This window comes from Melanerpes formicivorus, unplaced genomic scaffold (genome assembly GCF_026170545.1).
Source record: "Melanerpes formicivorus ecotype bairdi unplaced genomic scaffold, bMelFor1.0.p_v2 SCAF_10, whole genome shotgun sequence".
In the NCBI taxonomy this organism is placed as follows: Eukaryota; Metazoa; Chordata; class Aves; order Piciformes; family Picidae; genus Melanerpes; species Melanerpes formicivorus.
In genome coordinates this window covers 21,282,444-21,309,478 of record NW_027142362.1, presented here as the reverse complement: position 1 = coordinate 21,309,478, position 27,035 = coordinate 21,282,444, and the positions used below count along the sequence as shown (strand labels likewise).

The following is a 27,035-nucleotide window of genomic DNA, read 5'->3' as shown; positions in this document are numbered from 1 at the left end:
CATCCCCTGCCTCCTGGGCTCCCCAGAGCGGGCAGGGAGCGAACCCCTCCTGCAGCCGGCCGGTGACGCCCCGGGGCCACCGCCCGGCCCTCCCCCGCTGTGTCCCCAGGTTGTTCACGGAGCAGGAAGCCATCAGGATCCGGAACACCTCCTTCCATGACGTCCTGGCTGCTGTCACCTACGCAGAGCACACAGACCTCCAGGCACAGGTCTTCTCCTGGAGCGAGGGTGAGGGCTCGCTGCAAGGGCAGCCTGCGGGGAGCACGCAGCACCAGCAGGCAGGGAGGGAGGCAGAGTCCTCCTGCAGGAGCAGCTGGAGGCTTGGTGGCACGGGCACAGAGTGCCAGGGGTTGGGAGGGACCTCCAGAGAGCATCCAGCCCAACCCCCTGCCAGAGCAGGGCACACAGGAGCACAGCCAGGCGAGGCTTTGGAAGCCTCCACAGAAGGAGACTCCACAACCTCTCTGGGCAGCCTGCTCCAGGCCTCCAGCAGCCTCACCCCACAGAAGTTTCTCCTCATGCTGAGGTGGAACCTCCTGGGTCCCAGCCTGTGCCCATTGCTCCTTGTCCTGCCCCTGGGCACCACCAAACAGACCCTGGCACCTCCATCCTGCCAGCCAGCCCTCACCTATTGATAGATACTGATCAGGTCCCTCTCAGCCTTCTCCTCTCCAGGTTAACCAGCCCTAGGGCTCTCAGAGATGTTCCAGTCAGGCCCTGGGGGGGGTGGTTTCCCAAACCTGACCCCTGCTGTGCCCCCAAGCCAGCAAATTCTGCCCAAAATGCCAGGGCTTCTCCTGGGCACTGCTGGTGCTGGCTGGACTGAAGTCCAGGTTTGTGTCTTGCATGAGTCCTGGAAGGGTCTCTGGGTACCAAACTGCAGCTGGTGGCCTGGAAGGCTGTGCTGAGGCTCAGCCCTGGCCTCTGCCCACCCCACACTGCTGTTCTGGCTGCTGTGACAGCTCTGCAGGTCACACTGAGGGGTGACTGGCATGGGATGTAGTTTGCAGGTGGGTTAGGCTCCATGTGAGTGCCCAGGACTGCCTGCTTTGGTCTTGAACCACATCACCCCTTGAGCATGCCCTGGGTGCTGTGCTGCAAGGCCCTTGCCCACCCAGCTGCCCCACCAAGAGAGCTTTAGCTCACCAGCACTGCTGGAGGGGCTTGGCCAGGGCTCCCTGCAGACTCATGGAAGACTGAATGAGTTGGGATGGAAGGGAGCTCAGAGCTCAGCCAGCTCCAGCCCCTGCCATGGGCAGGGACACCTCCCACCAGCACAGGCTGCTCAGGGCCTCATCCAGCCTGGCCCTCAGCACCTCCAGGCAGGAGGCAGCCACAGCCTCCCTGGGCAACCTGTGCCAGTCTCTCCCCACCCTCCCTGACAACAATTTCTTCCTCCTCTCCACTCTCAGTCTCCCCTCTCCCAGCTCAAAGCCATTGGCCCTCAGCCTGTCCCTCCCAGCCCTTCTCCAGAGTCCCTCCCCAGCTCTCCTGGAGCCCTTCAGCTCCTGGGAGGCTGCTCTGAGCTCTGCCTGCAGCCTTCTCTTCTCCAGGCTGCACAGCCCCAACTTCTGACTTGCAATGAGCTCCCTGCCAAGGCCCAGCAGGGTCCTGGTGCCATGCTGAGGGTGAGGTGTGCCCAAGCACAACCCTCTCCTCTTGGCTCCCTGCCATGCTGCTCACCACAAGTGCCTTCCTTGGCACAGGCTCAGCCCTTGCAGGGCACTTTGCTCCCCTTGGCCTGTGCCCCACGCAGCTGCACCAGGATGAGTCCTGCTTCTGCTGCATCCGGGTGAGCAGAGGCTCCAGGTGCCAACTTAGCATGGCCCAAGGTGCTTCTGGCTCAGCCCATCCCAGCAGGACAGGTGATGGTGCTGAGCTCCCAGGGCCCAGCCATGCCCTTGGCTTGCCATGCCAGGGTTGCCCTGAACAGCGGGGTTGCCCCCTAAGAGCTGGAGTTTATCTGCAGCCCCGCAGTGCTCCCTGGGTCACCTGGCAGTGAGCCCTGGCAGCAGAGAGGCTCCTGGGGGCTGTGGAGCTGAGGTGGGTAGGAGGTCCATGACACTCACAGCCTGTCTCCTCCCTTGCAGGGGACCCCTGCCCCCAGCCCCAGCAGCTGGCAGCTCAGCAGCTGGCCAACTGCACTCCCCTGGTGGTGTTGGACTACTTCGCCGGCAGCGGCGCTGGCTTCGGGCTCACCATCGTCCTGCTCTGCTGCCTGCCTCTAGGTTTGCCTCTGGTTCCTCCCCTCTGCTGCTGGGCAAGGGGCTGAGCCCCCACGGACCGAGCACCTCCCCGCAGGAGGTGCACTCCCGAGGTCCTTGGCACCAGGAGGGACCTCTCACGGAGCAGCCCTGCCTGGTGGGGCTGGGGAGGGCACAGAGCCCTGCCCGCCCTGCTGGCGCTGCCGGGGGGGACGGGAGCTCTGGGCTGCCTCACCTCTTCTTCTCCCCTGCGTCCCCAGTGACCCTCTTCGTGGCCTGGGTGGTTGCTGCTCTCCGCAAGAGGGATTTCCGGCGGCTGCAGAGGAAGCACAGCTGCAGCGTGCGCAGGGAGGTGACCGGCGAGGCCCTGCAGGGTGAGGCTCCACGGGGGCACCTGCTGGCACTGCTGGGGTCAGGCTGTGTGCTGGGGCAGGGCTGGGCAGTGGGGCAGGGAGAGACCCTGCAGGGTGAGGGGGCACTGCCACTCCACGGGGGCACCTGCTGGCACTGCCAGGGTCAGGCTGTGTGCTGGGGCAGGGCTGGGCAGGGAGAGGCCCTGCAGGGTGAGGGGGCACTGCCACTCCCCCGGGGCACCGGCTGGCACTGCCAGGGTCAGACTGAGCACTGAGGCAGGGCTGGGCAGCGGGGCAGGGAGAGACCCTGCAGGGTGAGGGGGCACTTCCGCTTCCCTTCCTGCTCCAATCCCTTCCATCTCAAATCCCTTCCAGCTCCAGTCCCTTCCAACTCCAGTCCCTTCCCGCTCCAGTCCTTTCCAGCTCCAATCCCTTCCAGCCTGACCATCCTGCACCCTCTAACCCCAACCCTGTCCACATTGCACCTTCCCTGAAGAAAACCACCACAGAGTGGTTGCAGCAGCAGCAGCTCCGAGACAGGGACTGCAGCTCCTTGCTGTGGGGAGGGCAGAAATCCTCCCTCCCTGCTCCCTGCTGTGTCCTCCTCCCCTGCCCGCGGGCTGGAGCTCTGCTCCCGGCAGGTCGCCATCTGCCCTCAGCTTGCCCGGCCGGGAAACCCCTCCTGGAGGGCAGCTCAGCCAGGGAGGTGCTGGGGGGCAGGGTGCCCAGCTGAGTGCCGTGCTCTCCCCTGGCAGCCATGGAGTGGCACGGCCCCAGGACAGACAGGACTCTGGTCTACATCCAGCTGCAAGCCGACAGGGTGCTGAAGGTGCTGGATGGGAGAGGCTCTGTGCTGCGCAGCATCAGCCTGGAAGCCCAGCCCAGGGTGGAGGTGATCCTCTCCAGCAACAAAGGCAGCAGAGCTCTGCTCCTGAAGAGCCCCAAGGAGTATGACCTGGTGAGTGCTGTGGGGCCAGGGCTGGGGTGCCTTCCCCTGCACCCTCCACGAGCCCCCCCAGCAGGGTCACACAGCTCCCCCCCAGCAGGGTCACACAGCTCCCCCCAGCAGGATCACACAGCCCCCCCCCAGCAGGATCACACAGCCCCCCCCCCAGCAGGGTCACACAACCCCCCCCAGCAGGGTCTCTGCCCCCCCAGCAGGATCACATAGATCCCCCAGCAGGGTCTCTGCCCCCCCAGCAGGATCACATAGATCCCCCAGCAGGGTCACTGCCCCCCAGCAGGGTCACAGCCCCTCCCCTGTGGTCTCTCCCCGCCTGCTCCGCCGGGCCCGGGGCGCCGGGCGCAGTGTGGCAGCGTGGGGCGGGTGGTGAGGGGCAGCTCGCTCCATCCCGCGGCAGCTGAGCAGGGGGAGGGGGCCCTTCTGCAGGTGCTGTTCTTCAGCCAGGAGGCAGAGAGGAGCATCTTCCTGGGGAAGCTGCAGGGCTGCCTGCAGGGCAGCAGCCGGGAGCTGCACCTCTCCCAGATGAAGGAGCAGAGCCTGCTGAGGCTGGCCGTCACCCAGCAGCAGAGGAAGCAGCTGCTGGAGACCTTCTTCAGGCACCTCTTTGCTCAGGTGTGTGGAGGGGTGGCAGCCCCTGGGGCAGGCAGGGAGGTGTTGTTAGGGGGGGTCGAGCTGTCCCCAGGAGCTGGTCAGACACCCCCAGGGAAGCTGCCAAGCTGTGGGGATCAAGGGAGCTTTTCCCCTGCAGGAGACCAAGGGAGCTGTGCTCCCGGGGTGAGCTAAGAGTCTCCAGGCACCGGGGTGGTGTCCCTGAGGGCTCCACAGGCTCTCACTCACACTGTGCAGGACAGGCAGGGGGCTTCCCCCTGGGATCTGCCCAGGGGGTGTGCCAGGGGAGCCCCCAGGCTGCGTCCTGGCAGTCAGGGCCATGGGTGCCAGCCGCCGTGCCCAGCGCTCAGGGCGCCTCTGTGGGCACAACCCCCAGGTGCTGGACATCAACAGGTCTGACGCTGGGGAGCTGGACCTGGAGAGCTCCCAGAAGGCCAAGGAGTCGCTGGGCTGCGAGCTGAGCAGGGCTGAGTTTGCTGAGGCCCTGGGCCTCAAGGCCCACTCCATGTTCGTGGAGTCCATGTTCTCCCTGGCCGACAAGGACGGCAACGGCTACATCTCCTTCCGCGAGTTCCTGGACATCCTGGTGGTCTTCATGAAAGGTGGGGGTGCAGCTGGCACTGCCCACAGCTGCTGCCCAGCTCCTGCTGCCAGGCCCTGCCGGCAGGGAGAAGGGCAAGGTGCAGCCAGCAGCCCTCCCCCAGCTGCAAGAGCCCTTCCCCAGCCCTCCCCCAGCTGCAAGAGCCCTTCCCCAGGCACTCCCCCAGCTGCAAGAGCCCTTCCCCAGCCCTCCCCCAGCTGCAAGAACCCTTCCCCAGGCACCCCCCAGCTGCAAGAGCCCTTCCCTAGGCATCCCCCAGCTGCAAGAGCCCTTCCCCAGCCACCCCCAGCTGTGAATGCCCTTCCCCAGGCACCCCCCAGCTGCAAGAGCTCATCCCTTAGGACAGCTCCAGCTGGGCTCTCGGGCAGGGCAGTCTCATGATGTCTCCTGAAGAGCTGCCTGTGAGGGGAGCTGCCTCTTGCCCCCCCAGGCAAGGCTGCTCTGCCTCCTGAGCAGACCATGCTCTGTGATCTTGGAAGATGATCACAGAATCAGAGACCTGCTTGGGCTGGGGAAGGCCTCCAGGCTCAGCCAGGCCAAGCCTCAGCCCAGCCCCACCATGGCCACCACACCATGGCCCCAGCTGCCATGGCCACAGGGTTCTGCAGCACCTCCAGCCATGGGGACTCCACCACCTCCCTGGGCAGCCTCTGCCAGTCCCTGACCACTCTGCCACCAAAGGAATTCTTCCTCCTCTCCAACCTAAGCCTCCCCTGGCACAATTCCAGATCATTTCCTCTCCTCTCACCTGAGCCTAGGGAGCAGAGCCCAACCCCCAGCTGGCTCCAGTCTCCTCTCAGGGTTGGAGAAGCCCTTTCAGCTCCTCCAGTCCAACCATTCTCTCCCCCTGCCCAGGCTGGGGCTGAGCCATGGCCCTCAGCACCACAGCTCTGCCTCTTGGAAACCCCTCCAGGGATGGGGATTCAGCCACCTCCCTGGGAGCCTTTTCTGGTGGTTGGGAACCCATCTAGTCAAGAAGTTTCTTCTCATCTCCAGCCTAAACCTCCCCTGGTGCAGCTTGAAGCTGTTTCCTCTCATCCTATCCTTTGCTCTTTGGGAGATCAGCCACCAGCTGGCTCCAGCCTCCCCTCAGCCTCCTCTCCTCCACACCAACCCCCCCAGCTCCCTCAGCTGCTTCTCCCCAGCCCTCTTCTCCAGACCCTTCCCCAGCTCTGCTGCTACCTGAAAGCATCCTCACTGATCCCAACAGGACCTTGCCCTTACTGTTCCTCTCTCCCTTCCCCACCAGGCTCCCCAGAGGAGAAGTCCAAGGTGATGTTCAGGATGTATGACATTGATGAGAATGGCTTCCTCTCCAAGGAGGAGTTCCTGAGGATGCTCAGGTACCTGTCCTCACCTCTCTGGGTGTACGCACAGGGCAGCTTCCAGCGCAGCTCCAAGCCTCCGAGGCCCTTCCTCCCCCGAGGGTGCCCCCTCTCCCCGAGCCCAGGCGCTCAGTGGCAGCCAAGAGCCCAACCCCGCCGGGGCTCTGCCCTGCGTGAGCTGGGGGGCTCAGGCCCCGCTCCTCCCTGCCGCAGGTCCTTCATCGAGATCTCCAACAACTGCCTGACGCGGGAGCAGGCGGAGCAGGTCACCGAGTCCATGTTCTGCGCCTCGGGCTTCCAGGACCGCGACGAGCTGACCTGGGAGGACTTCCACTACATGCTGCGGGACCACGACAGCGACCTGCGCCTCACCCAGCTCTGCGTCAGAGGTCAGTGCCTGACAGCGCGGGGCCGACTGCGGCCCTTGCCAGGCTGCAGCGATGGAGCTTCCCCTGCTGGGCTGCAGCTCCTGCGGGGCTGCGGGGCTGGGGCTTCCCCTGCCGGGCTGTGGGGCTGGGGCTTCCCTTGCCGGGCTGCAGCGATGGGGCCTCCCCTGCTGGGCTGCGGCTGTGAGGCTGCAGCTCCTGCCAGGCTGCACTTGCCAGGCCGCGGCTGCAGGGCTGCAGCTCCTGCTGGGATGCAGTTGCTGGGCTGTGGCTGCAGGGCTGCAGCTCCTGCCGGGCTGCAGCTCTGGGGCTTCCCCTGCTGGGCTGCAGCTGCAGGGCTGCAGCTCCTGCCGGGCTGCACTTGCTGGGCCATGGCTGCAGGGCTGCAGCTCCTGATGGGCTGTACTTGCCAGGCTGTAGCTGCAGGGCTGCAGCTCCTGCCGGGCTGCACTTGCCGGGCAGCGGCTGCGGGGCTGCAGCTCCTGCCAGGCTGCCAGGCAGCTCCCAGCTCTTATCCCATCAGGCTCTCCAACCGATGGTGTGGGGCTGTGGCTCCACGTGTGGCACAGCTGGGTGGGCTCAGGGCCTCTGCCCAGGACAGGGGTCTGATCCCTGTCTGTGTGCCTGGCACGCTCTGAAGGGACGTTTGCCCTTCTGGCTCCCCAAAGGTGTCCCTGAAGTGTTCAAGAAGAACTTCTGCAACCGTGTCTCCTTCATAGAGAGGAAACAGCCCAAGGGGTAAGCTCTGCTCCTCCTGCCCTGCTGCTGCTCCTCCTGCCCTGCTGCCGCTCCTCCTGCCCTGCAGCCGCTCCTCCTGCCCTGCAGCCGCTCCTCCTGCCCTGCAGCCGCTCCTCCTGCCCTGCTGCTGCTCCTCCTGCCCTGCAGCCGCTCCTCCTGCCCTGCTGCCGCTCCTCCTGCCCTGCTGCCGCTCTTCCTGCCCTGCAGCCGCTCTTCCTGCCCTGCTGCCGCTCTTCCTGCCCTGCAGCCGCTCTTCCTGCCCTGCAGCCGCTCTTCCTGCCCTGCAGCCGCTCTTCCTGCCCTGCAGCCGCTCTTCCTGCCCTGCAGCCGCTCTTCCTGCCCTGCAGCCGCTCTTCCTGCCCTGCTGCCGCTCCTCCTGCCCTGCTGCCGCTCCTCCTGCCCTGCTGCCGCTCCTCCTGCCCTGCTGCCGCTCCTCCTGCCCTGCTGCTCCCCACCCCTCTCCTGGCCCCTCCAGCTGGCTGTGCAGACCCCAGCGCTGGGAACAGGGTGGGGGTGACTGTGCTGGGATGTGCCCATGAGCAGGATGCTGCCCCTCTTCCCTCACCTCCAGGCAAGGCACCTGCCTCTTACAGAGTCCCCTAGCATCCACTACATGAGGATGGGAGTCCCTCCATGGCCCTCAGAGGCTTGGGCTACCCTGGGGAGAACCCAGCCCATGTATCACACAGTTAGAGGCTTGCAGGAGAGGCCTGGGCACCTTCTCAGCTGAGCCTGAGCTGGGAAAGGGAGGAATTGGGGGAATTTTGCCAGGCCCTTCCTGCAAGTGCAGCCTGGGGCTGAAGGTGGCTCTGCTTCCAACAGAACCATCTCAGAGGAGGACCAAGCCCCAGGCCTGGCGACCGTGCACAGCTGCGTGGAGCGAGAAGGGCAGGAGCTGAGGAGGAGACCAGGCAGGAGGTGAGCTCTGTCCTCCCTGGGTCAGCCTCTCAGGGTCACACTCAGACTGTTGCTGTTTCCCAAGTCCCTGTCAGGCTGGGAAGCCCTCTGGTCAGATGGCACTGCTGAAAGGAGCCAGCATGCTCATGGTGGTGGTGCAGGGCAGGGAGGGTATGGGAGACCATCCTGCAGGAGATGCCCTGCCCTGGTGCCTGGCAGGAGAGGTCAATCCCCTCCCTTGACCTGCAGGGAGATTGTCACCCAGCAGAGCTCTGGAGGCTGTGCCCCTGGAGAGCTGTGCCCCTGGAGAGCTGTGCCCCTGTCCCCACAAAGCCTCTGTGCTTGGTGCTCTTCTCTTGCCCTGTCCCTGCCCCTGCTGGGGCACATCCTGGCCTCATGCTACCCAAGGAGCTATGGGCACAGCCCAGTCCTGCTGCTGCAGCTGAGTCTGGTGACCTCCCTCTATGGAAAACCATCAAGTGGCCAACTCCAGAGCCTGGGGTAGTGGCTTTCAGAGTTCACACCTTGGCCACAGAGAAGGCTTTGCCTGAGCTGCTCTGACCTGTGGGATGTTGCTGGTTCACCTGTGGGCTGCCTGCAGAGGGAGGCTGTGGTCTGCACAGCTGTGGCAGCAGCAGGGATCTCCACAAGGAAGCAGGCCAGGACATCTTGATTTGACTGAATAGCTCCAGGGCCCTTCCCCTGCCCTGGGATCCTTTTAGAGGGTTGAGTATCGCTGTGAAGATCATCTCCTGAAGCCCTCAGCCGTGGTTAGGGGTTATAGAATCACACAGCTGGCAGTGCTGGAAGGGACATCAAGGCTCAGCCAGCTCCAAGCCTCCTGCCACAGGCAGGGACACCTCACACCACAGCAGGTTGCTCACAGCCAGCCTGGCTGCAAACACCTCCAGGCAGGAGGCTTCCACCACCTCCCTGGGCAGCCTGTGCCAGGCTCTCACCACCCTCATGGGGAACAACTTCTTCCTCACATCCAAGCTGAATCTCCCCACTTCTAGTTGTGCTGCTCCATCCCCCCCAGTCCTATCCCTCCCTGACACCCCAGAGCAGAGGGGCAGGATCCTCTCCCTCCACCTCTGGCAATGGGCACTGGCAGCCCAGAAGGCCAAGGGCAGCTGAGCTGCCCTTGGCCTTCTGGGCTGCCAGTGCCCATTGCTGGCTCCTCTCCTGGCCTTCCACACCTCCACCGTCACTTCTCTGCCCCTTTGCCACCAGCCTGCGCGGCCTGCGGGTGCCCTGAGCTCAGCTCTGCAGGTGCCCGCCTTGGGCTCGGCGCCGCACGGCGCCCCGGTGCGGGCAGCGGGGGCTTGGGGCCGCCGCCGCCACCACCTGCGCCCCCCAGCCCCACTGTGCTCGCCAGGCTGAACCAGCAGCAGCTGCGGCTGTACACGGAGGCGCAGCGCAGGAGGCTGGAGAGGAGCAGGGCGCAGCAGAAGCTGCAGGAGCTGAAGCGCTTCGTGGAGAACTACCGGCGCCACATCGCCTGCGCTGGGCTCTTCTGCGCCATCACCGCCGGCGTCTTCGTCGAGAGAGCCTACTGTGAGTGCCAGCCCACGGCTCCGGGGAGAGGGTGGCCCTCCAGAGAGCATCCAGGACGACCCCTGCCAGACTGTCCCCCACAGCAACCTCCTGGCCAAGCTGTCAGCCCCTGGCTGGAACAGCAGCACTCTGAGCTGGGTTAGGAACTGGCTGGAGGCTGAGCCCAGAGAGTGGTGGTGAATGGTGCCACAGCCAGCTGGCAGCCAGGCACCAGTGGTGTGCCCCAGGGATCAGTGCTGGGCCCTGCGCTCTTTAACATCTTGATTGATGATCTGGGTAGGGGAGTGAGTCAGTCATCAGCAAATGTGCAGCTGACACCAAGCTGGGAGCAGATGTTGGTCAGTTAGAGGGCTGAAGGGCTCTGCAGAGGGACCTTGCCAGGCTGGACAGATGGGCAGAGGCCAACAGGATGGCATTCAACAAGTCCAAGTGCCAGGGGCTGCACTTTGGCCACAGCAACCCCAGGCAGAGCTACAGGCTGGGGGCAGAGTGGCTGAGAGCTGCCAAACAGAGAGGGAGCTGGGGGTGCTGATTGACAGCTGCCTGAACAGGAGCCAGCAGTGTGCCCAGGGGGCCAAGAAGGCCAAGGGCATCCTGGCCTGCATCAGGAAGAGTGTAGCCAGCAGGAGCAGGGAGGTCATTCTGCCCCTGTACACTGCACTGGTTAGGCCACACCTTGAGTCCTGTGTCCAGCTCTGGGCCCCTCAGGTTAGGAAGGACATTGAGAGACTTGAAGGTGTCCAGAGAAGGGCAACAAGGCTGGGGAGAGACCTTGAGCACAGCCCTGTGAGGAGAGGCTGAGGGAGCTGGGGTTGCTTAGCCTGGAGAAGAGGAGGCTCAGGGGAGACCTCATTGCCCTCTACAACTACTGAAGGGAGGTTGTAGCCAGGTGAGGGTTGGTCTCTTCTCCCAGGCAAGCAGCACCAGAACAAGAGGACACAGTCTCAAGCTGTGCCAGGGGAGGTTTAGACTCGAGGTGAGGAGAAAGTTCTTCCCAGAGAGAGTTGTTAGCCATTGGGATGTGCTGCCCAGGGAGGTGGTGGAGTCCCCATCCCTGGAGGTGTTCAAGAGGGGATTGGATGTGGCACTTGGTGCCATGGTCTAGTCATGAGGTCTGTGGTGACAGGTTGGACTCAATGATCCTTGGGGTCTCTTCCTACCTTGGTGATACTGTGATATTGTGAGACTCCACAACCTCTCTGGGCAGCCTGCTCCAGGCTTCCAGCAGCCTTGCCCCAAAGAAGTTTCTCCTCATGCTGAGGTGGAACCTCCTGGGTTGCAGCCTGTGCCCATTGCCCCTCCTCCTGGCTCTATGGCACCACCACAAGGAGCCTGGCTCCATCCTCCCGACAGCCACCCCTCCAATATTGATAGACATTGACCAGGTCCCATTCAGCCTTCTCCTCTCCAGGCTAACCAGCCCCAGAGCTCTCAGCCCCTCCTCATCAGACAGATCCTCCACTCCCTTCCTCATCCTCACAGCCCCAGACACAGAGGGGTGCCTGGGCTTGGCTTCTCAGGGCTGCTGCTTGCATGGAGCATGCTGGGGTCCTGGCACAGCCTTAGGCAGCAGCCTTGGTCCTCCTCTGCAAACACCAGTCTTCCAGGGTTGGGAGGGACCCCTGAAGAGGTCTGGTCCAATGCCTGCCTCAGAGCAAGGCCAATTGCAAAGCTGCTTTGGTCTGCTGAAGGCCTTGTCTGGAGGTCCGAAGAGCTCTGAGGGGGGAGGTACCAGCACCTTGCTAGGCCTGAGCTGGCTTCTGTCCATCCTCCCTGCCAGGGGATTTGACTTCCCAGCAGCTGGGAGTCTCCTCCAGGGTCACAGGACCATGGATGACAGGGTCACAGGGCCATGGGATCATTGATCACCAGGTCACAGATCGCAGGATCATGGTTCACAGGATCACGGATGGCAGTGTCACAGATCACAGGGTCACAGGATCATGGATCATGGGGTCACGGGATCATGGGATCATGGATCACAGGAACACAGATCACAGATGACAGGGTCACAGCCTCACAGGAGGTTAGGGGTTGGAAAGGACCTCTGGAGAGCTCCCAGTCCAAGCCCTGCCAGAGCAGGAGCAGAGAATCCAGCACAGGGCACACAGGAACACATCCAGACAGGGCTGGGAGACTCCACAACCTCTCTGGGCAGCCTGCTCCAGGCCTCTGGGACCCTCACAGGGCAGAAGTTCCTCCTCCTGCTGAGCTGGAACCTCCTGTGCTGCAGTTTCCATCCCCTGCCCCTTGCTGCCCCTTCCCTCTGCCCCCAGACTACGCCTTCGCCTCGCCCAGCACCGGCATCTCCCAGGCCACCCTGGTGGGGATCATCATCTCCCGGGGCTCTGCCGCCTGCATCTCCTTCCTGTACTCCTACCTGCTGCTCACCATGTGCCGCAACCTGCTGACGGCGCTGCGGGAGACCTTCCTCAACCGATACATCCCCTTCGACGCCGCCGTCGACTTCCACCGCTGGGTGGCCATGGCAGCCCTGCTCTTCTCGGGTGGGTGGCTGCCGGGGGCTGTGTCCCCCGCCGGGGGCTGTGTCCCCCCCTGGGGGCTGTGCCGCCCCCCCGCCGCAGCGGGGCAGGAGCGCCACCCCCCCGCGGCGCTGCGCCCAGCCGTCGAGGCACGGAACGGGGAGGGCTGGAAGGGACCTCCAGAGAGCCCGGGCAGGGCACACAGGGCAGGGCACACAGGAACACAGCCGGGGGGAGGTTGGAAAGCCTCCACAGAAGGAGACTCCACAACCCCTTAAGTTCTATACAGAGAGAGAGTGATTGGCCATTGGAATGGGCTGCCGGGGGAGGTGGTGGAGTCACCATCACTGGAGGTGATCAGGAGGAGACTTGATGGGGTGCTTGGTGCCATGGGTTAGTTGTTTAGGTGGGTTGGATTGGCTGATAGGTTGGACACCATGATTTCAAAGGTCTCTTGAAACCTGGTCCCCTCCCCTCTCCCCTCCCCTCTCCCCTCCCCTCTTCCCTCCCCTCTCCTCTCCCCTCTCCTCTCCCCTCGAGACCCACAGCCCAGGGGGCAGGGAGGGGCACAGAGCAGGGGGTGCCAGACCTGCCTGCCCAGCAGGGCTGACTCTCTTTGTCCCCTGGCAGTGCTGCACACCGCAGGCCACGTGGTGAACGTCTACATCTTCTCTGTCACTCCTCTCAGCATCCTGTCCTGCCTCTTCTCCACTACCTTCACCAACGACGGGTAGGTGCCATCCCAAACCCAGCCCAGGCTGGCCTGGGGCTGCCCAGGGCGGGCAGTGGGCACCGAGGGGCTCAGCAGCTCCATGGCCCACTCAGCCTCTTGCCCCCGCTCCAGCTCCCAGCTGCCCCAGAAGTACTACTGGTGGTTCTTCCAGACCATCCCAGGTGAGAGCAGCCAGCAGGGCAGCCCTGCAGCGCCCAGCCCTCTGCCCAGCAGCGCCCAGCCCTCTGCCCTGCAGCACCCAGCCTTCTGCCCAGCAGCACCCACCCCTCTGCCCAGCAGCACCCACCCACCCCTCTGCCCTGCAGCACCGACCCCTCTGCCCTGCAGCACCCACCCCTCTGCCCAGCAGCACCCACCCACCCCTCTGCCCTGCAGCACCGACCCCTCTGCCCAGCAGCACCCAGCCCTGTGCCCAGCAGTACCCAGCAGCGCCCAGCCACCCCTGTGCCCAGCAGCACCCACCCCTCTGCCCAGCACCCACCCACCCCTCTGCCCTGCAGCGCCCACCCCTCTGCCCTGCAGCACCCACCCCTCTGCCCAGCAGCACCGACCCCTCTGCCCTGCAGCACCCACCCCTCTGCCCAGCAGCGCCCAGCAGCGTCCACCCACCCCTCTGCCCTGCAGCACCCACCCCTCTGCCCAGCAGTACCCAGCAGCGCCCAGCCACCCCTGTGCCCAGCAGCGCCTACCCCTCTGCCCAGCAGCGCCCACCCCTCTGCCCAGCAGTACCCAGCAGCACCCACCCCTCTGCCCAGCAGCATCCACCCCTCTGCCCAGCAGCACCCAGCACTCTGCCCAGCAGTGCCCACCCCTCTGCCCAGCCCCCCCGATGCCAAGGGCTGCTGTGTGTGGCAGGGGTGAGCGGGGTGCTGCTGCTGGTGGTGCTGGCTGTCATCTATGTCTTTGCCACGCACCACTTCCGCCGGGTCAGCTTCCAGGCCTTCTGGCTCACGCACCACCTCTACCTGCTGCTCTACAGCCTGGTGAGGGCACCGCGCCGCAGCCCGGGCCGCCGGGCGCTGCCAAGGGAGTTGTTGGGTGGTCCCAAGGCAGCTGGGTGCTGCCAAGGGACTAGAGTGGGTCCCAAGGGAGCTGGGTGCTGCCAAGGGACTAGAGTGGGTCCCAAGGGAGCTGGGTGGTACCAAGGGAGCTGGGTGGTCCTGAGGGTGTTGGGTGGTGCCAAGGGACTAGAGTGGGTGCCAAGGGACTAGAGTGGTCCCAAGGCAGCTGGGTGGTGCCAAGGGAGCACAGTGGTCCCAAGGGAGCTGGATGGTGCCAAGGGAGCTGGGTGGTCAAGGGAGCAGGGTGGTCCCAAGGAGCTGGGTGGTGCCAAGGAGCTGGGTGGTGCCAAGTGCAGCTCCCTGCCGCTGCCCAGGTGCCAGCGGAGCGGGCAGGGGCGGTGCTGGGCAGTGGCTGAGGGCTCTGCTCGGTGCCCAGATCTTCATCCACGGCAGCTACGCGCTGATCCAGCAGCCTCGCTTCCATCTCTACTTCCTGGTGCCAGCCCTGCTCTACGGCGGGGACAAGCTGCTCAGCCTCAGCAGGAAGAAGGTGGAGATCAGCGTGGTGAAGGCCGAGCTGCTGCCCTCGGGTACTGCCAGCCCCCCGCCCACACGGCCCTGGCACGGGGCCCCGGGGGGCGGCGGCGCCGGAGCCACCTCCCCCGGCGGCTGCGGGGCCCCGCGGTAAGGAGGTCTCTGCGCCCCAGGGGTCACCCACCTGCGGTTCCAGCGCCCGCAGGGCTTCGACTACAAGTCCGGGCAGTGGGTGCGGGTGGCCTGCACGGCGCTGGGCACCTCCGAGTACCATCCCTTCACCCTCACCTCCGCGCCCCATGAGGACTCCCTCAGCCTGCACATCCGCGCCGTGGGGCCCTGGACCACCCGCCTGCGGGAGCTCTGCTCCCCCGAGAGCCTGACACTCATGGGCACCCTGCCCAAGGTGAGCCCCGGGGCACCCTGCCCGAGGTGAGGCCCCTGCCCCTTCCCCAAAGGCAGCTCAGCCCCAGGGTACCCTGCCCGAGGTGAGCCCCAAAGCACCCTGACCAAGGTGAGCCCCCTGCCCCTTCCCGAAGGCAGCTCAGCCCCAGGGCACACTGCCTGAGGTGAGCCCCCTGCCCCTTCCTGAAGGCAGCTCAGCCCCAGAGCACCCTGCCCAAGGTGAGCCCCAGGGCACACTGCCTGAGGTGAGCCCCCTGCCCCTTCCTGAAGGCAGCTCAGCCCCAGAGCACCCTGCCCAAGGTGAGCCCCAGAGCAACCCTGCCCAAGGTGAGCCCCAGAGCAACCCTGCCCAAGGTGAGCCCCAGAGCAAACTGCCCAAGGTGAGCCCCAGGACACCCTGCCCAAGGTGAGCCCCAGAGCAACCTGCCCAAGGTGAGCCCACTGCCCCTTCCCTGAAGGCAGCCCAGCCCCGGGGCACCCTGCCTGAGGTGAGCCCCAGAGCACCCTGACCAAGGTGAGCCCCCTGCCCCTTCCTTGAAAGCAGCTCAGCCCCAGGGCACAGTGCCAAATGTGAGCCCCCTGCCCCTTCCCGAAGACAGCTCAGCCCCGGGGCACCCTGCCCAAGGTGAGTCCCCTGCCCCTTCCTTGAAAGCAGCTCAGCCCCAGGGCACAGTGCCAAATGTGAGCCCCCTGCCCCTTCCCGAAGACAGCTCAGCCCCGGGGCACCCTGCCCAAGGTGAGTCCCCTGCCCCTTCCTTGAAAGCAGCTCAGCCCCAGGGCACAGTGCCAAATGTGAGCCCCCTGCCCCTTCCCGAAGACAGCTCAGCCCCGGGGCACCCTGCCCAAGGTGAGTCCCCTGCCCCTTCCTTGAAAGCAGCTCAGCCCCAGGGCACAGTGCCAAATGTGAGCCCCCTGCCCCTTCCCGAAGACAGCTCAGCCCCGGGGCACCCTGCCCAAGGTGAGCCCCCTGCCCCTTCTCCGGGGTCAGCCCAGCCCCGGGGCACCTCAGCCGGGGTTGTGCCCATCCTGAGGCACTTCTCCGATCCTGAAGGCGGCCAAGGGCTGGGCAGGCAGAGGCAGGAGAGGCTCTGCTGACAGTCGGCTCCCTTGCAGCTCTACCTGGATGGGCCCTTCGGGGAAGGGCACCAGGAGTGGCATAAGTTCGAGGTGTCGGTGCTGGTGGGAGGGGGCATCGGCGTGACGCCCTTCGCCTCCATCCTCAAGGACCTGGCCTTCAAGTCGTCCCTCGGCTGCAAGCTGCTGTGCAAGAAGGTAAGGAAGGGGCAGCGTGCGGGAGGCAGGAGCGCTGCCCAGCTGCCTCCTCCTTCGGGGCTCAGCTCCTCCGCGATCCCCCCGGAGGAGCCTCCCTGCGCCTGCCCCGGCCCCGCAGCAGGGCTGCGGGCAGCCCGTGAGCCTGGCACCCCCCCCTCCTGGCACAGATCTACTTCATCTGGGTGACTCGCACCCAGCGGCAGTTCGAGTGGCTGGCAGACATCATCCGCGAGGTGGAGGAGACCGACCGGCAGCAGCTGGTCTCGGTGCACATCTACATCACGCAGCTGCCCGAGAAGTTCGACCTGCGCACCACCATGCTGGTGAGCCCGGCCGCGGGAGGCGCCGTGCCGAGCCGAGCCGTGCCGGGCCGAGCCGGGCCAGCCCCTCCTGAGCCGCCCTGCCCTCTCCCCTGCAGTACATCTGCGAGCGGCACTTCCAGAAGGTGCTGAACCGGAGCCTGTTCACCGGCCTGCGCTCCATCACCCACTTCGGGCGCCCACCCTTCGTCCCCTTCTTCAGCTCCCTGCAGGAGGTGCACCCCGAGGTCAGCATCGTGCTGGGCACAGGATGCCGGGCTGGGGGAGGGAGGGGGCACGCAGTGGGGTACGCTGGTCCCAGCCTGTCCCCAAGGCCACTCTGGAGCCCGGATGAACTGCCAGGGTCAGCAATGCCCTGTCACCAACCACCCCCCGCTCACCCACCTCCTGCTCTGCCAAAGCCCACAGCTGGCAGAGACCCTGGGGGACCTCAGCCTTCCTCCATGGCCCCAGCAGCCCTGTGGGGAGCTGACAGCCTCCCAGAGGCTTCCTCGGGCAGAATGCATGCCCCAAGCTGCCAGGGGACAAGGGGCCAGGAGGGGCTGGCTTAGGAGGAGAGCTGGTGGTGCTGGGTGCCAGCAGCTCGGTGCCCCCTTGCCCAGGGGGTTGGGGGGAGCTGGTGGTGCTGGGTGCCAGCAGCTCAGTGCCCCCTTGCCCAGGGGGTTGGGGGGAGCTGGTGGTGCTGGGTGCCAGCAGCTCGGTGCCCCTTGCCCAAGGGGTTGGGGGGAGCTGGTGGTGCTGGGTGCCAGCAGCTCGGTGCCCCCTTGCCCAGGGGGTTGGGGGGAGCTGGTGGTGCTGGGTGCCAGCAGCTCGGTGCCCCCTTGCCCAGGGGGTTGGGGGGAGCTGGTGGTGCTGGGTGCCAGCAGCTCGGTGCCCCCTTGCCCAGGGGGTTGGGGGGAGCTGGTGGTGCTGGGTGCCAGCAGCTCAGTGCCCCTTGCCCAGGGGGTTGGGGGGAGCTGGTGGTGCTGGGTGCCAGCAGCTCGGTGCCCCTTGCCCAGGTGCAGAAGATCGGAGTGTTCAGCTGTGGGCCGCCTGGGATGACCAAGAGCGTGGAGAAGGCCTGCAGGCAGCTCAACAGGAAGGACCAAACCTACTTTGCACACCACTATGAGAACTTCTGACCCTCCCCCGAGCTGCTTCGCCCCCTGCAGGCTTCGTGGGAGCTCTGCCCTCGTCCCCAGCAGCAGGGAAGGCTTCGGCTGGGCTCCCACCTCCCGCCCCCCCCCCGTCCCCTGCTGCCAGCCAGCGCGGGGCACACTGCTTGGCATCCCCAGTGTGAGCCCTTGAGCCCAGGGCATCCTGATCCCACCCACCCAGGCCGCCCAGAGAGGTTGTGGAGTCTCCTCTGGAGCCTTCCCAGCCCTCTCTGGCTGTGTCCCTGTGCAGCCTTGCCCTGGGTGACCCAGATCCAGCAGGGGGGTTGGACTCGATGATCCCAGAGGTCCCTTCCAGCCCCTAACCTCCTCTGATCCTGTGACTCCCCCAGCCCTGTGCCCAGCTCCGGGCTGCTGGCTCTCAGTCCAGAGAAGCCAGCAGCTCCTGGCAGCCTCCACAGGGCTGTGAGCTCTAGGGGAGGATGTTCCTGCAGGGGCCTGGCCTGGGGGACCTCTGGGGGTCCCTCCCAAGCCAACCCATTCTATGACCTCTGCAAGACAGAGCCTGAGCTCTGCCAGCTGCCTTGGGGAGTGTCCCTTGAAGGGCTTTTGAGAAGGGCTTGGTGCCTGCACCACCTCTGCCCCAAGGCCTGGGAGCACACACCTGGGGTGGGCACACAGAGAGCTCCCCAGCCTCCCTCTCCAGCTCCCCTGCCTGTGCCCCAGGCCCTGCCTGTGCTGCCTGCTGCTGCTGCCAGCATCACCGTGCTGCAGCCAGGACTCACTTCTGCTTGTGGCTTCTGCTGGGCTGCCCCTGCTGCAGGCTCAATAAAGCTGATTGACCTCACAGTATCACAGTGTCACTAAGGTTGGAAGAGACCTCAAGGATCATCGAGCCCAGCCTGTCACCACAGACCTCATGACTAGACCATGGCACCAAGTGCCACATCCAATCCTGAGACACCTCCTGGGCTCCTGCTCCCGGCCCTGGCTCACCTGGAGGCTTGCAGGTGGCCTGGTCCCTCACACCAGAGTGCAGCCACAGCCCAGGGGGAAATGGTAAAGAGGAGCAGGGTTTCCCTGCTCTGCTGCTGAAGGTGGGGTGGAGGTGCATGAGGAGGAACTTCTGCACTGTGAGGGTCCCAGAGGCCTGGAGCAGGCTGCCCAGAGAGGCTGTGGAGTCTCCCAGCCCTGTCTGGATGTGTTCCTGTGTGACCTGTGTAAGTGAAGTTGGAGATCAATGCTACATGGAGGTCTCTTGGGCAGGGGTGGGAAGGCAGGGCTGTGGTGCTGCTACTATCCCTGTTTAAGAATTCAAGTCCCAGGTGGACTGAATCTGGGTCGAGGCAATCCCAGGCACAAATCCAGGCTGGGCAGGGACTGGCTGGAAAGCAGCCCTGAGGAGAGAGACTTGGGGGTGCTGGGGGAGGAGAAGCTCACCAGGAGCTCTCAGTGTGCACTTGCAGCCCAGAAAGCCAACCAGATCCTGGGCTGCATCAGGAGAAGTGTGGCCAGCAGGGCAAGGGAGGTGATCCTCCCCCTCTGCTCAGCTCTGGGGAGACCCCACCTGGAGTACTGCCTCCAGTTCTGGAGCCCCTATTCCAAGAGGGATCTGGAGGTGCTGGAAGGTGTCCAGAGAAGGGCCAGGAGGATGAGCAGAGGGCTGGAGCACCTCTCCTGTGAGGACAGACTGAAGGAGTTGGGGCTGTTCAGTCTGGAGAAGAGAAGGCTCCCAGGTGACCTCATTGTGGCCTTCCAGGATCTGAAGGGGGCTACAGGAAGGCTGGGGAGGGACTGCTCAGGATCTCAGGGAGTGATAGGACTAGGGGGAATGGAATGAAGCTGGAGGTGGGGAGATTCAGGCTGGATGTGAGGAGGAAGTTCTTCCCCAGGAGAGTGGTGAAGCCCTGGAATGGGTTGTCCAGGGAGGTGGTTGAGGCCCTGTCCCTGGAGGTGTTTAAGCCCAGGCTGGCTGAGGCTGTGGCCAGGCTGATCTAGTGTGGGGTGTCCCTGCCCATGGCAGGGGGGTTGGAACTAGATGATCCTTGTGGTCCCTTCCAACCCTGACTGATACTATGATACTATTCTATTCTAAGCAAGACCTGTGCTGGATCCTCTGCTCCTGCCCTGGCAGGGGGCTGAACTGGAAGCTCTGCAGAGGTCCCTCCCAACCCCTAACCTCCTGTGTGTGTGACACAGGCTGCAGCCCAGGCACAGCCCCATGGAATGCATCCTACCAGCCCCAGCACCCCCAGCAGTGCCCCCAGGGATACTGGCACTAGCTCAAGCCAGAGGTGGGGACTCCACCATTTCCCTGGGCACCATGGGCCAGGTCTTGGCAGCCCTTTTGGGGATCAAGCTGTCCCTCCTGGCCAGTCTGAACCCTTTCTGGCACAACTTGAAGCCATTTCCACTTGTCCTGGCCCTTTCTGCTTGGGAAGAACCCAAGCCCAGCTGCCTGCAGCCTCCTCTCAGGGAGCTGCAGAGAGCAATGAGGTCTCCCTCAGCCTCCTCTGCTCCACACCAACCCCCCCCAGCTCCCTCAGCTGCTCCTCCCCAACCCTCTCCTCCAGCCCCTTCCCCAGCTCTGCTGCCCTTCTCTGGCCCTGCTCCAGCCTCTCAGTGTCCTCCTGGGAGCTAGAGGTCAGCACACAGCTCTCAGCAAAGGGCACCCCAGCAGCTCCCCCAGGCTCTGCTCACCCTCAGCCCAGTGCAGGGCCATGCTCCCGGGGGTCTCTCCCAGCCCAGGCCCTCAGGGCACCTTCCCAGCTCCCTCCCAGCAGGACTTTGGCTGCTCCCCCTCCTGCCTGGGGGCAGTGCCCCGGGGCGGTGCCAGGGCAGCCCTGCCGCTTTCTACCTCTGCCAAGGCTCCTCAGGGCACCTCTGCCATACACCCAGGTGCTGGGCACCACCTGGCAGGGGCCTGCCAGGCTTCCTGGTCTCAGCAGCAAGGAGCTCACCTGCAGCCTGGGGAGAGCCCACAGGGCTGTGCAGAGCCAGAGACTGGGCTGGGCTGGGAGGGGAGGGACCTGATCCTGCTGGGTGCAGAGGGGCTTGGACTGGATGACCTGGAGAGGTCCTTTCCAACCCAAACACTTCTGTGATTCTGTGACCCCAGAGCTCAGCCAGCTCCAGCCCCCTGCCATGGGCAGGGACACCTCCCACCAGCACAGGCTGCTCAGGGCCTCATCCAGCCTGGCCCTCAGCACCTCCAGGCAGGAGGCAGCCACAGCCTCCCTGGGCAGCCTGTGCCAGTGTCTCCCCACCCTCACTGACAACAATTTCTTCCTCCTCTCCACTCTCAGTCTCCCCTCTCCCAGCTCAAAGCCATTGGCCCTCAGCCTGTCCCTCCCAGCCCTTCTCCAGAGTCCCTCCCCAGCTCTCCTGGAGCCCTTCAGCTCCTGGGAGGCTGCTCTGAGCTCTGCCTGCAGCCTTCTCTTCTCCAGGCTGCACAGCCCCAGCTCCCCCACAGGGGAGATTCTGCAGCTTCTGCTCATCTTAGTGGCCTCCTCTGGAGCCTCTCCAACAGATCCAGGTCGCAAGGCCCAACCCCACAGAGCCCTCCAAAGCCTCCCCCAGCCCCAAGGCAGTGCTGGAGGCAGGCAGCAGGTGAGTTGTGTTTATTGAGGACAGCTCAGTACCGGCCCTAGGGAGGGGCTGATCTCAGTGCTAAAATTAAAGTGCCTGTAATCAAAGGTCAGATTTGCAACCTCCTATCTCGTTAGGACCTCGTTAGGAGCTCATTAGTACCTTGTTCATGGCTCACAAGCTCAGCAGGAAGGCCTGACAGCCCCAGGCAGTGGTACAACCCTTGAGTGGTGCTGGCCCCGTACTTCCCAGCCCTGCTGCCCTACATGCTCGCAGCAAGCTGTGGCCCCCAGAAGCAGCTCCAGCCTGGGAGCCCCGCAAGGAGCAAGGGGCTCCTCGGTCCCAGCTCCCCTGCAGGCACACCGCAGCCTGCTCTGCACTGCAGCTGCTGGGCTGGGGGGGCAGACCAGGCAGGGTCCCAGGCTCTGGAGCTGAGGTTTGCTAGCAGCAAAGAGCATGCAGGGAAGGAGCCAAACGTGCAGGCTCTGCTCCACAGGCTGGTCCACAGGCCCCGAGCTCCTGGGACCAGGGGAAGGTGCAGCTGGGAGGTGCAGTGCTCATGCAGGGCTGCCCCACAGCCAGGGGCTGCCAGGTGGGGAGAGGGGCAGAGAGCACAGCCCCAGGGCAGCGCTGGGGCAGGAAGGTGGAGTGCCAGCACCTCCACCCTCCCTTCAGCCCTGCAGCTGCTGACAGCCTCCTGCAGCTGCTGACTGACAGCCTCCTGCAGCACAGCCACCCCGAGGGAGGCAAAGCTGGTGGGCACACAGTGGCTGTGCCCTTGAGATGCCAGGCTCCCCTGTGCCTGGGAGTCTGCTGGGGGCAGCCAGCTGTGTGACCCATCACCTAACCACCTCCTGCTCCCCAGAGCGCAGCACTCTGATTCCAAGCGTTCCCTATTGGTTCTCCCACCCCAATCAGCCACTGATTTCCCAGCTCTGCTAGAGGGCAGCCCCTGCCCGAGGTGCCCGAGGTGCCTGTGGGCAGCAGCCACACCTTGGCCTCCCAGGGCCTTCCCATCTCAGGCAGGTGGAGTCGGGGGGGCGGGGGGGGAAGGGCCTGGCACCGAGGGCACTTCAGGGGTTCTGGTCGGTGGGGTCACACTTGAGCATGACCTTGACCCCCTCGCCCCTGCGGGTGGTCTCGAAGGCCTCCAGCGCCCTCTCCAGGGGGAAGCGGTGAGTGACCAGGGGCCGGACGTCGATGCGCCTGGAGGCCAGCAGGGAGATGGCCACAGGCCACCTGGGGGGGACACACACAGAGCACAGTCAGCACAGCCCCCAGGGTGGGGCTGCCAGGGCCCCCTGCAGATCCCCCAGCCCAACCCCCCCTGTTCCAGCAGGGTGCCCACAGCAGCCTGCCCCGGGTGGGGCTGGAGGCTCCCCGGGGAAGGAGACCCCACAACCTCTCTGGGCAGCCTGCTCCAGGCCTCCAGCACCCTCACAACAAAGAAGTTTCTCCTCCTGCTCAGCTGCAACCTCCTGGCTTCCACTTTGTGCCTCTTGTGCTGTCCCTGGGCACCACTGAGCAGAGCCTGGCCCCAGCCTCTTGCCCCCCACAGCTCCTTCAGCTCTTGCTGAGCATTGCTCAGCTCCCCTCTGGGGCTGCTCTGCTCCAGGCTCTCAGCCCCAGGGCTCTCAGCCTTTGCTCCTCACATTGCTGCTCCAGGCCCCTCAGCAGCTTTGTAGCAGTCACCAGCTTGGAGACCCAAAGAAAGGGCAGAGAGGAGCCTGGGGGTGCCTGGATTCACACAGTCACTGCCTCAGCCCAGCCCAGAGGGACACAAGGGGCTGGAGCAGCAAATCTGGCTCCCAAAGTGCCCAACTGCCTGACTGCATCCCAGGAACCCCTCCTGGAAACCAACCTCTGCACATCAAGCAAAGACTCTTGCCCCAGGAGCAAGGAGATGCAGCCCTCAGGAGAGCAGAAGCCAGGCTGCAAGTGCTGAGTCTCAAACCCTGGCCATGGAGTGCAAGATCCATTTGAGGACAGCTGAGCTGCTCCTGCCTCCAGGGCTGAGCTTCTCCTGCCTCCAGGGCTGAGCTTCTCCTGCCTCCAGGGCTGAGCTGCTCCTGCCTCCAGGGCTGAGCTTCTCCTGCCTCCAAGGGTTGAGCTGCTCCTGCCTCCAGGGGCTGAGCTGCTCCTGCCTCCAAGGGTTGAGCTTCTCCTGCCTCCAGGGCTGAGCTTCTCCTGCCTCCAGGGCCTGAGCTGCTCCTGCCTCCAGGGCCTGAGCTGCTCCTGCCTCCAGGGCCTGAGCTGCTCCTGCCTCCAGGGGCTGAGCTGCTCCTGCCTCCAGGGCTGAGCTGCTCCTGCCTCCAGGGCCTGAGCTGCTCCTGCCTCCAGGGGCTGAGCTGCTCCTGCCTCCAGGGGCTGAGCTGCTCCTGCCTCCAAGGGTTGAGCTGCTCCTGCCTCCAGGGGCTGAGCTGCTCCTGCCTCCAAGGGTTGAGCTGCTCCTGCCTCCAGGGGCTGAGCTTCTCCTGCCTCCAAGGGTTGAGCTGCTCCTGCCTCCAGGGGCTGAGCTGCTCCTGCCTCCAGGGGCTGAGCTGCTCCTGCCTCCAGGGCTGAGCTTCTCCTGCCTCCAAGGGTTGAGCTTCTCCTGCCTCCAGGGCTGAGCTTCTCCTGCCTCCAAGGCTGAGCTGCTCCTGCGTCCAGGGGCTGAGCTTCTCCTGCCTCCAGGGCTGAGCTTCTCCTGCCTCCAGGGCTGAGCTTCTCCTGCCTCCAGGGCTGAGCTGCTCCTGCCTCCAGGGGCTGAGCTGCTCCTGCCTCCAGGGCTGAGCTTCTCCTGCCTCCGGGGCTGAGCTGCTCCTGCCTCCAGGGCTGAGCTTCTCCTGCCTCCAGGGTTGAGCTGCTCCTGCCTCCAGGGGCTGAGCTGCTCCTGCCTCCAGGGGCTGAGCTGCTCCTGCCTCCAGGGGCTGAGCTGCTCCTGCCTCCAGGGCTGAGCTTCTCCTGCCTCCAGGGGCTGAGCTTCTCCTGCCTCCAAGGGTTGAGCTGCTCCTGCCTCCAGGGGCTGAGCTTCTCCTGCCTCCAGGGGCTGAGCTTCTCCTGCCTCCAAGGGTTGAGCTTCTCCTGCCTCCAGGGGCTGAGCTGCTCCTGCCTCCAGGGGCTGAGCTGCTCCTGCCTCCAGGGGCTGAGCTTCTCCTGCCTCCAAGGGTTGAGCTGCTCCTGCCTCCAGGGGCTGAGCTGCTCCTGCCTCCAGGGCCTGAGCTGCTCCTGCCTCCAGGGCCTGAGCTGCTCCTGCCTCCAGGGGCTGAGCTTCTCCTGCCTCCAGGGGCTGAGCTGCTCCTGCCTCCAGGGCCTGAGCTGCTCCTGCCTCCAGGGCCTGAGCTGCTCCTGCCTCCAGGGGCTGAGCTTCTCCTGCCTCCAGGGGCTGAGCTGCTCCTGCCTCCAGGGCTGAGCTTCTCCTGCCTCCAGGGGCTGAGCTGCTCCTGCCTCCAGGGGCTGAGCTGCTCCTGCCTCCAAGGGTTGAGCTTCTCCTGCCTCCAGGGCTGAGCTTCTCCTGCCTCCAGGGGCTGAGCTTCTCCTGCCTCCAGGAACTAGCAAGCTGATGATAGATTCCAAGGGCACCCTGCCCTTGGTGACCCTGCCCTGGGTTACTCTGCCCTGGATGTCCTTGCCCTTGGTCACCCTGCCCTGTGTTACCCTGCCCTGGGTGATCCTTCCCTGGGTGTCCCTGATTTGGGTGACCTTGCCCCGGGTGACCCTGCCCTGGGTAATCCTGCCCTGGGTGATTCTGCCCTGGGTGACCCTGCCCAGGGTGACCCTGCCCTGGCAGGGGGTGATCTCTGGGGGTCCCTCCACGGCAGGGGTGATCTCTGGGGGTCCCTCCATGGCAGGGGTGATCTCTGGGGGTCCCTGCCCTGTCAGTGTGATCTCTGGGGGTCCCTCCCCACCCCGGGCGCAGCCTCACGTGTTGCAGTAGCGGAAGATGCCGCGGATGTCGACCTCCCGCACGGCCGCCTCCACCATGGGCACCGTCACCATCTCCTTGCCCAGCCCCACCAGCACCAGGGTCCCTCCAGAGCGAGTGGCCTGCGGGGGACAGACACAGAGCGGTGAGGGCAGGCGGCAGCCGCAGCCCCCGGTGCCCGGCGGGCAGGGGGAGGGCGGCGCGGGGCTGGCACCAGCCAGGCAGGCAGGCAGCAGCTCCCCAGCCCAGCAGGCAGGCAGCAGCAGCTCCCCAGCCCAGCAGGCAGGCAGGCAGCAGCAGCTCCCCAGCAGGCAGGCAGCAGCAGCTCCCCAGCCCAGCAGGCAGGCAGGCAGCAGCTCCCCAGCCCAGCAGGCAGGCAGCAGCAGCAGCTCCCCAGCAGGCAGGCAGCAGCAGCTCCCCAGCCAGGCAGGCAGGCAGGCAGCAGCTCCCCAGCCCAGCAGGCAGGCAGCAGCAGCAGCTCCCCAGCAGGCAGGCAGCAGCAGCTCCCCAGCCCAGCAGGCAGGCAGCAGCAGCTCCCCAGCCCAGCACGCAGGCAGCAGCAGCAGCTCCCCAGCAGGCAGGCAGCAGCAGCTCCCCAGCCAGGCAGGCAGCAGCAGCTCCCCAGCCCAGCAGGCAGGCAGCAGCTCCCCAGCCCAGCAGGCAGGCAGGCAGCAGCAGCTCCCCAGCCCAGCAGGCAGGCAGCAGCAGCTCCCCAGCCCGGCAGGCAGGCAGCAGCAGCTCCCCAGCCCAGCTGGCAGGCAGCAGCAGCTCCCCAGCCCAGCTGGCAGGCAGGCAGCAGCAGCTCCCCAGCCCAGCAAGCAGGCAGCAGCAGCTCCCCAGCCCAGCAAGCAGGCAGGCAGCAGCAGCTCCCCAGCCCAACAGGCAGGCAGCAGAAGCTCCCCAGCCCAGCAGGCAGGCAGCAGCAGCTCCCCAGCCCAGCTGGCAGGCAGGCAGCAGCAGCTCCCCAGCCCAGCAAGCAGGCAGGCAGCAGCAGCTCCCCAGCCCAGCAGGCAGGCAGCAGCAGCTCCCCAGCCCAGCAGGCAGGCAGGCAGGAGCTCTCCAGCCCAGCAGGCAGGCAGCAGCAGCTCCCCAGCCCAGCACGCAGGCAGCAGCAGCAGCTCCCCAGCCCAGCAGGCAGCAGCAGCTCCCCAGCCCAGCAGGCAGGCAGCAGCAGCTCCCCAGCCCAGCAGGCAGGCAGGCAGCAGCAGCTCCCCAGCCCAGCAGGCAGGCAGCAGCAGCAGCTCCCCAGCAGGCAGGCAGCAGCAGCTCCCCAGCCAGGCAGGCAGCAGCAGCTCCCCAGCCCAGCAGGCAGCAGCAGCTCCCCAGCCCAGCAGGCAGGCAGCAGCAGCTCCCCAGCCCAGCAGGCAGGCAGCAGCAGCAGCTCCCCAGCCAGGCAGGCAGCAGCAGCTCCCCAGCCCAGCAGGCAGCAGCAGCTCCCCAGCCCAGCAGGCAGGCAGGCAGCAGCAGCTCCCCAGCCCAGCAGGCAGGCAGCAGCAGCTCCCCAGCCCGGCAGGCAGGCAGCAGCAGCTCCCCAGCCCAGCTGGCAGGCAGCAGCAGCTCCCCAGCCCAGCTGGCAGGCAGGCAGCAGCAGCTCCCCAGCCCAGCAAGCAGGCAGCAGCAGCTCCCCAGCCCAGCAAGCAGGCAGGCAGCAGCAGCTCCCCAGCCCAACAGGCAGGCAGCAGAAGCTCCCCAGCCCAGCAGGCAGGCAGCAGCAGCTCCCCAGCCCAGCTGGCAGGCAGGCAGCAGCAGCTCCCCAGCCCAGCAAGCAGGCAGGCAGCAGCAGCTCCCCAGCCCAGCAGGCAGGCAGCAGCAGCTCCCCAGCCCAGCAGGCAGGCAGGCAGGAGCTCTCCAGCCCAGCAGGCAGGCAGCAGCAGCTCCCCAGCCCAGCACGCAGGCAGCAGCAGCAGCTCCCCAGCCCAGCAGGCAGCAGCAGCTCCCCAGCCCAGCAGGCAGGCAGCAGCAGCTCCCCAGCCCAGCAGGCAGGCAGGCAGGAGCTCTCCAGCCCAGCAGGCAGGCAGCAGCAGCTCCCCAGCCCAGCACGCAGGCAGCAGCAGCAGCTCCCCAGCC

At 65.7% G+C, this 27,035-nt stretch overlaps 2 protein-coding genes across 3 annotated transcripts in view; one reads left to right on the top strand and one right to left on the bottom strand.

The window, feature by feature from the left end:
• The window catches only part of DUOX2 (dual oxidase 2), a 39,568-nt gene extending 20,713 nt beyond the window's left edge, over positions 1 to 18,855 (top strand). Inside the window, exons 14-34 of one of the 2 annotated variants that reach the window (XM_068144198.1) lie at positions 110 to 228; positions 2,091 to 2,228; positions 2,465 to 2,578; positions 3,313 to 3,515; positions 3,948 to 4,133; positions 4,507 to 4,732; positions 5,981 to 6,074; positions 6,270 to 6,445; positions 7,111 to 7,180; positions 8,003 to 8,098; positions 9,456 to 9,634; positions 11,911 to 12,141; positions 12,748 to 12,847; positions 12,962 to 13,011; positions 13,706 to 13,833; positions 14,324 to 14,441; positions 14,559 to 14,791; positions 15,904 to 16,062; positions 16,230 to 16,385; positions 16,481 to 16,609; positions 17,381 to 18,855. In XM_068144198.1, coding sequence (XP_068000299.1) covers positions 110 to 228; positions 2,091 to 2,228; positions 2,465 to 2,578; positions 3,313 to 3,515; positions 3,948 to 4,133; positions 4,507 to 4,732; positions 5,981 to 6,074; positions 6,270 to 6,445; positions 7,111 to 7,180; positions 8,003 to 8,098; positions 9,456 to 9,634; positions 11,911 to 12,141; positions 12,748 to 12,847; positions 12,962 to 13,011; positions 13,706 to 13,833; positions 14,324 to 14,441; positions 14,559 to 14,791; positions 15,904 to 16,062; positions 16,230 to 16,385; positions 16,481 to 16,609; positions 17,381 to 17,503 — 3,028 coding nt within the window. In that variant the 3' untranslated portion in view covers positions 17,504 to 18,855. Of the gene's footprint in view, positions 1 to 109; positions 229 to 2,090; positions 2,229 to 2,464; positions 2,579 to 3,312; positions 3,516 to 3,947; positions 4,134 to 4,506; positions 4,733 to 5,980; positions 6,075 to 6,269; positions 6,446 to 7,110; positions 7,181 to 8,002; positions 8,099 to 9,455; positions 9,635 to 11,910; positions 12,142 to 12,747; positions 12,848 to 12,961; positions 13,012 to 13,705; positions 13,834 to 14,287; positions 14,442 to 14,558; positions 14,792 to 15,903; positions 16,063 to 16,229; positions 16,386 to 16,480; positions 16,610 to 17,380 lie in introns of both variants that reach the window. The other variant, XM_068144197.1, reaches the window with a different exon arrangement.
• Positions 18,856 to 21,081: 2,226 nt separating this feature from the next.
• SORD (sorbitol dehydrogenase) overlaps positions 21,082 to 27,035 on the bottom strand; it is a 30,275-nt gene continuing 24,321 nt past the window's right edge. The window contains exons 8-9 of the mRNA XM_068144196.1: positions 24,969 to 25,090; positions 21,082 to 22,303 (exon numbers count right to left, since the gene is read on the bottom strand). Of these exons, the coding sequence (XP_068000297.1) occupies positions 22,138 to 22,303; positions 24,969 to 25,090 (288 nt within the window). The 3' untranslated portion in view covers positions 21,082 to 22,137. The remainder of the gene's footprint in view (positions 22,304 to 24,968; positions 25,091 to 27,035) is intronic.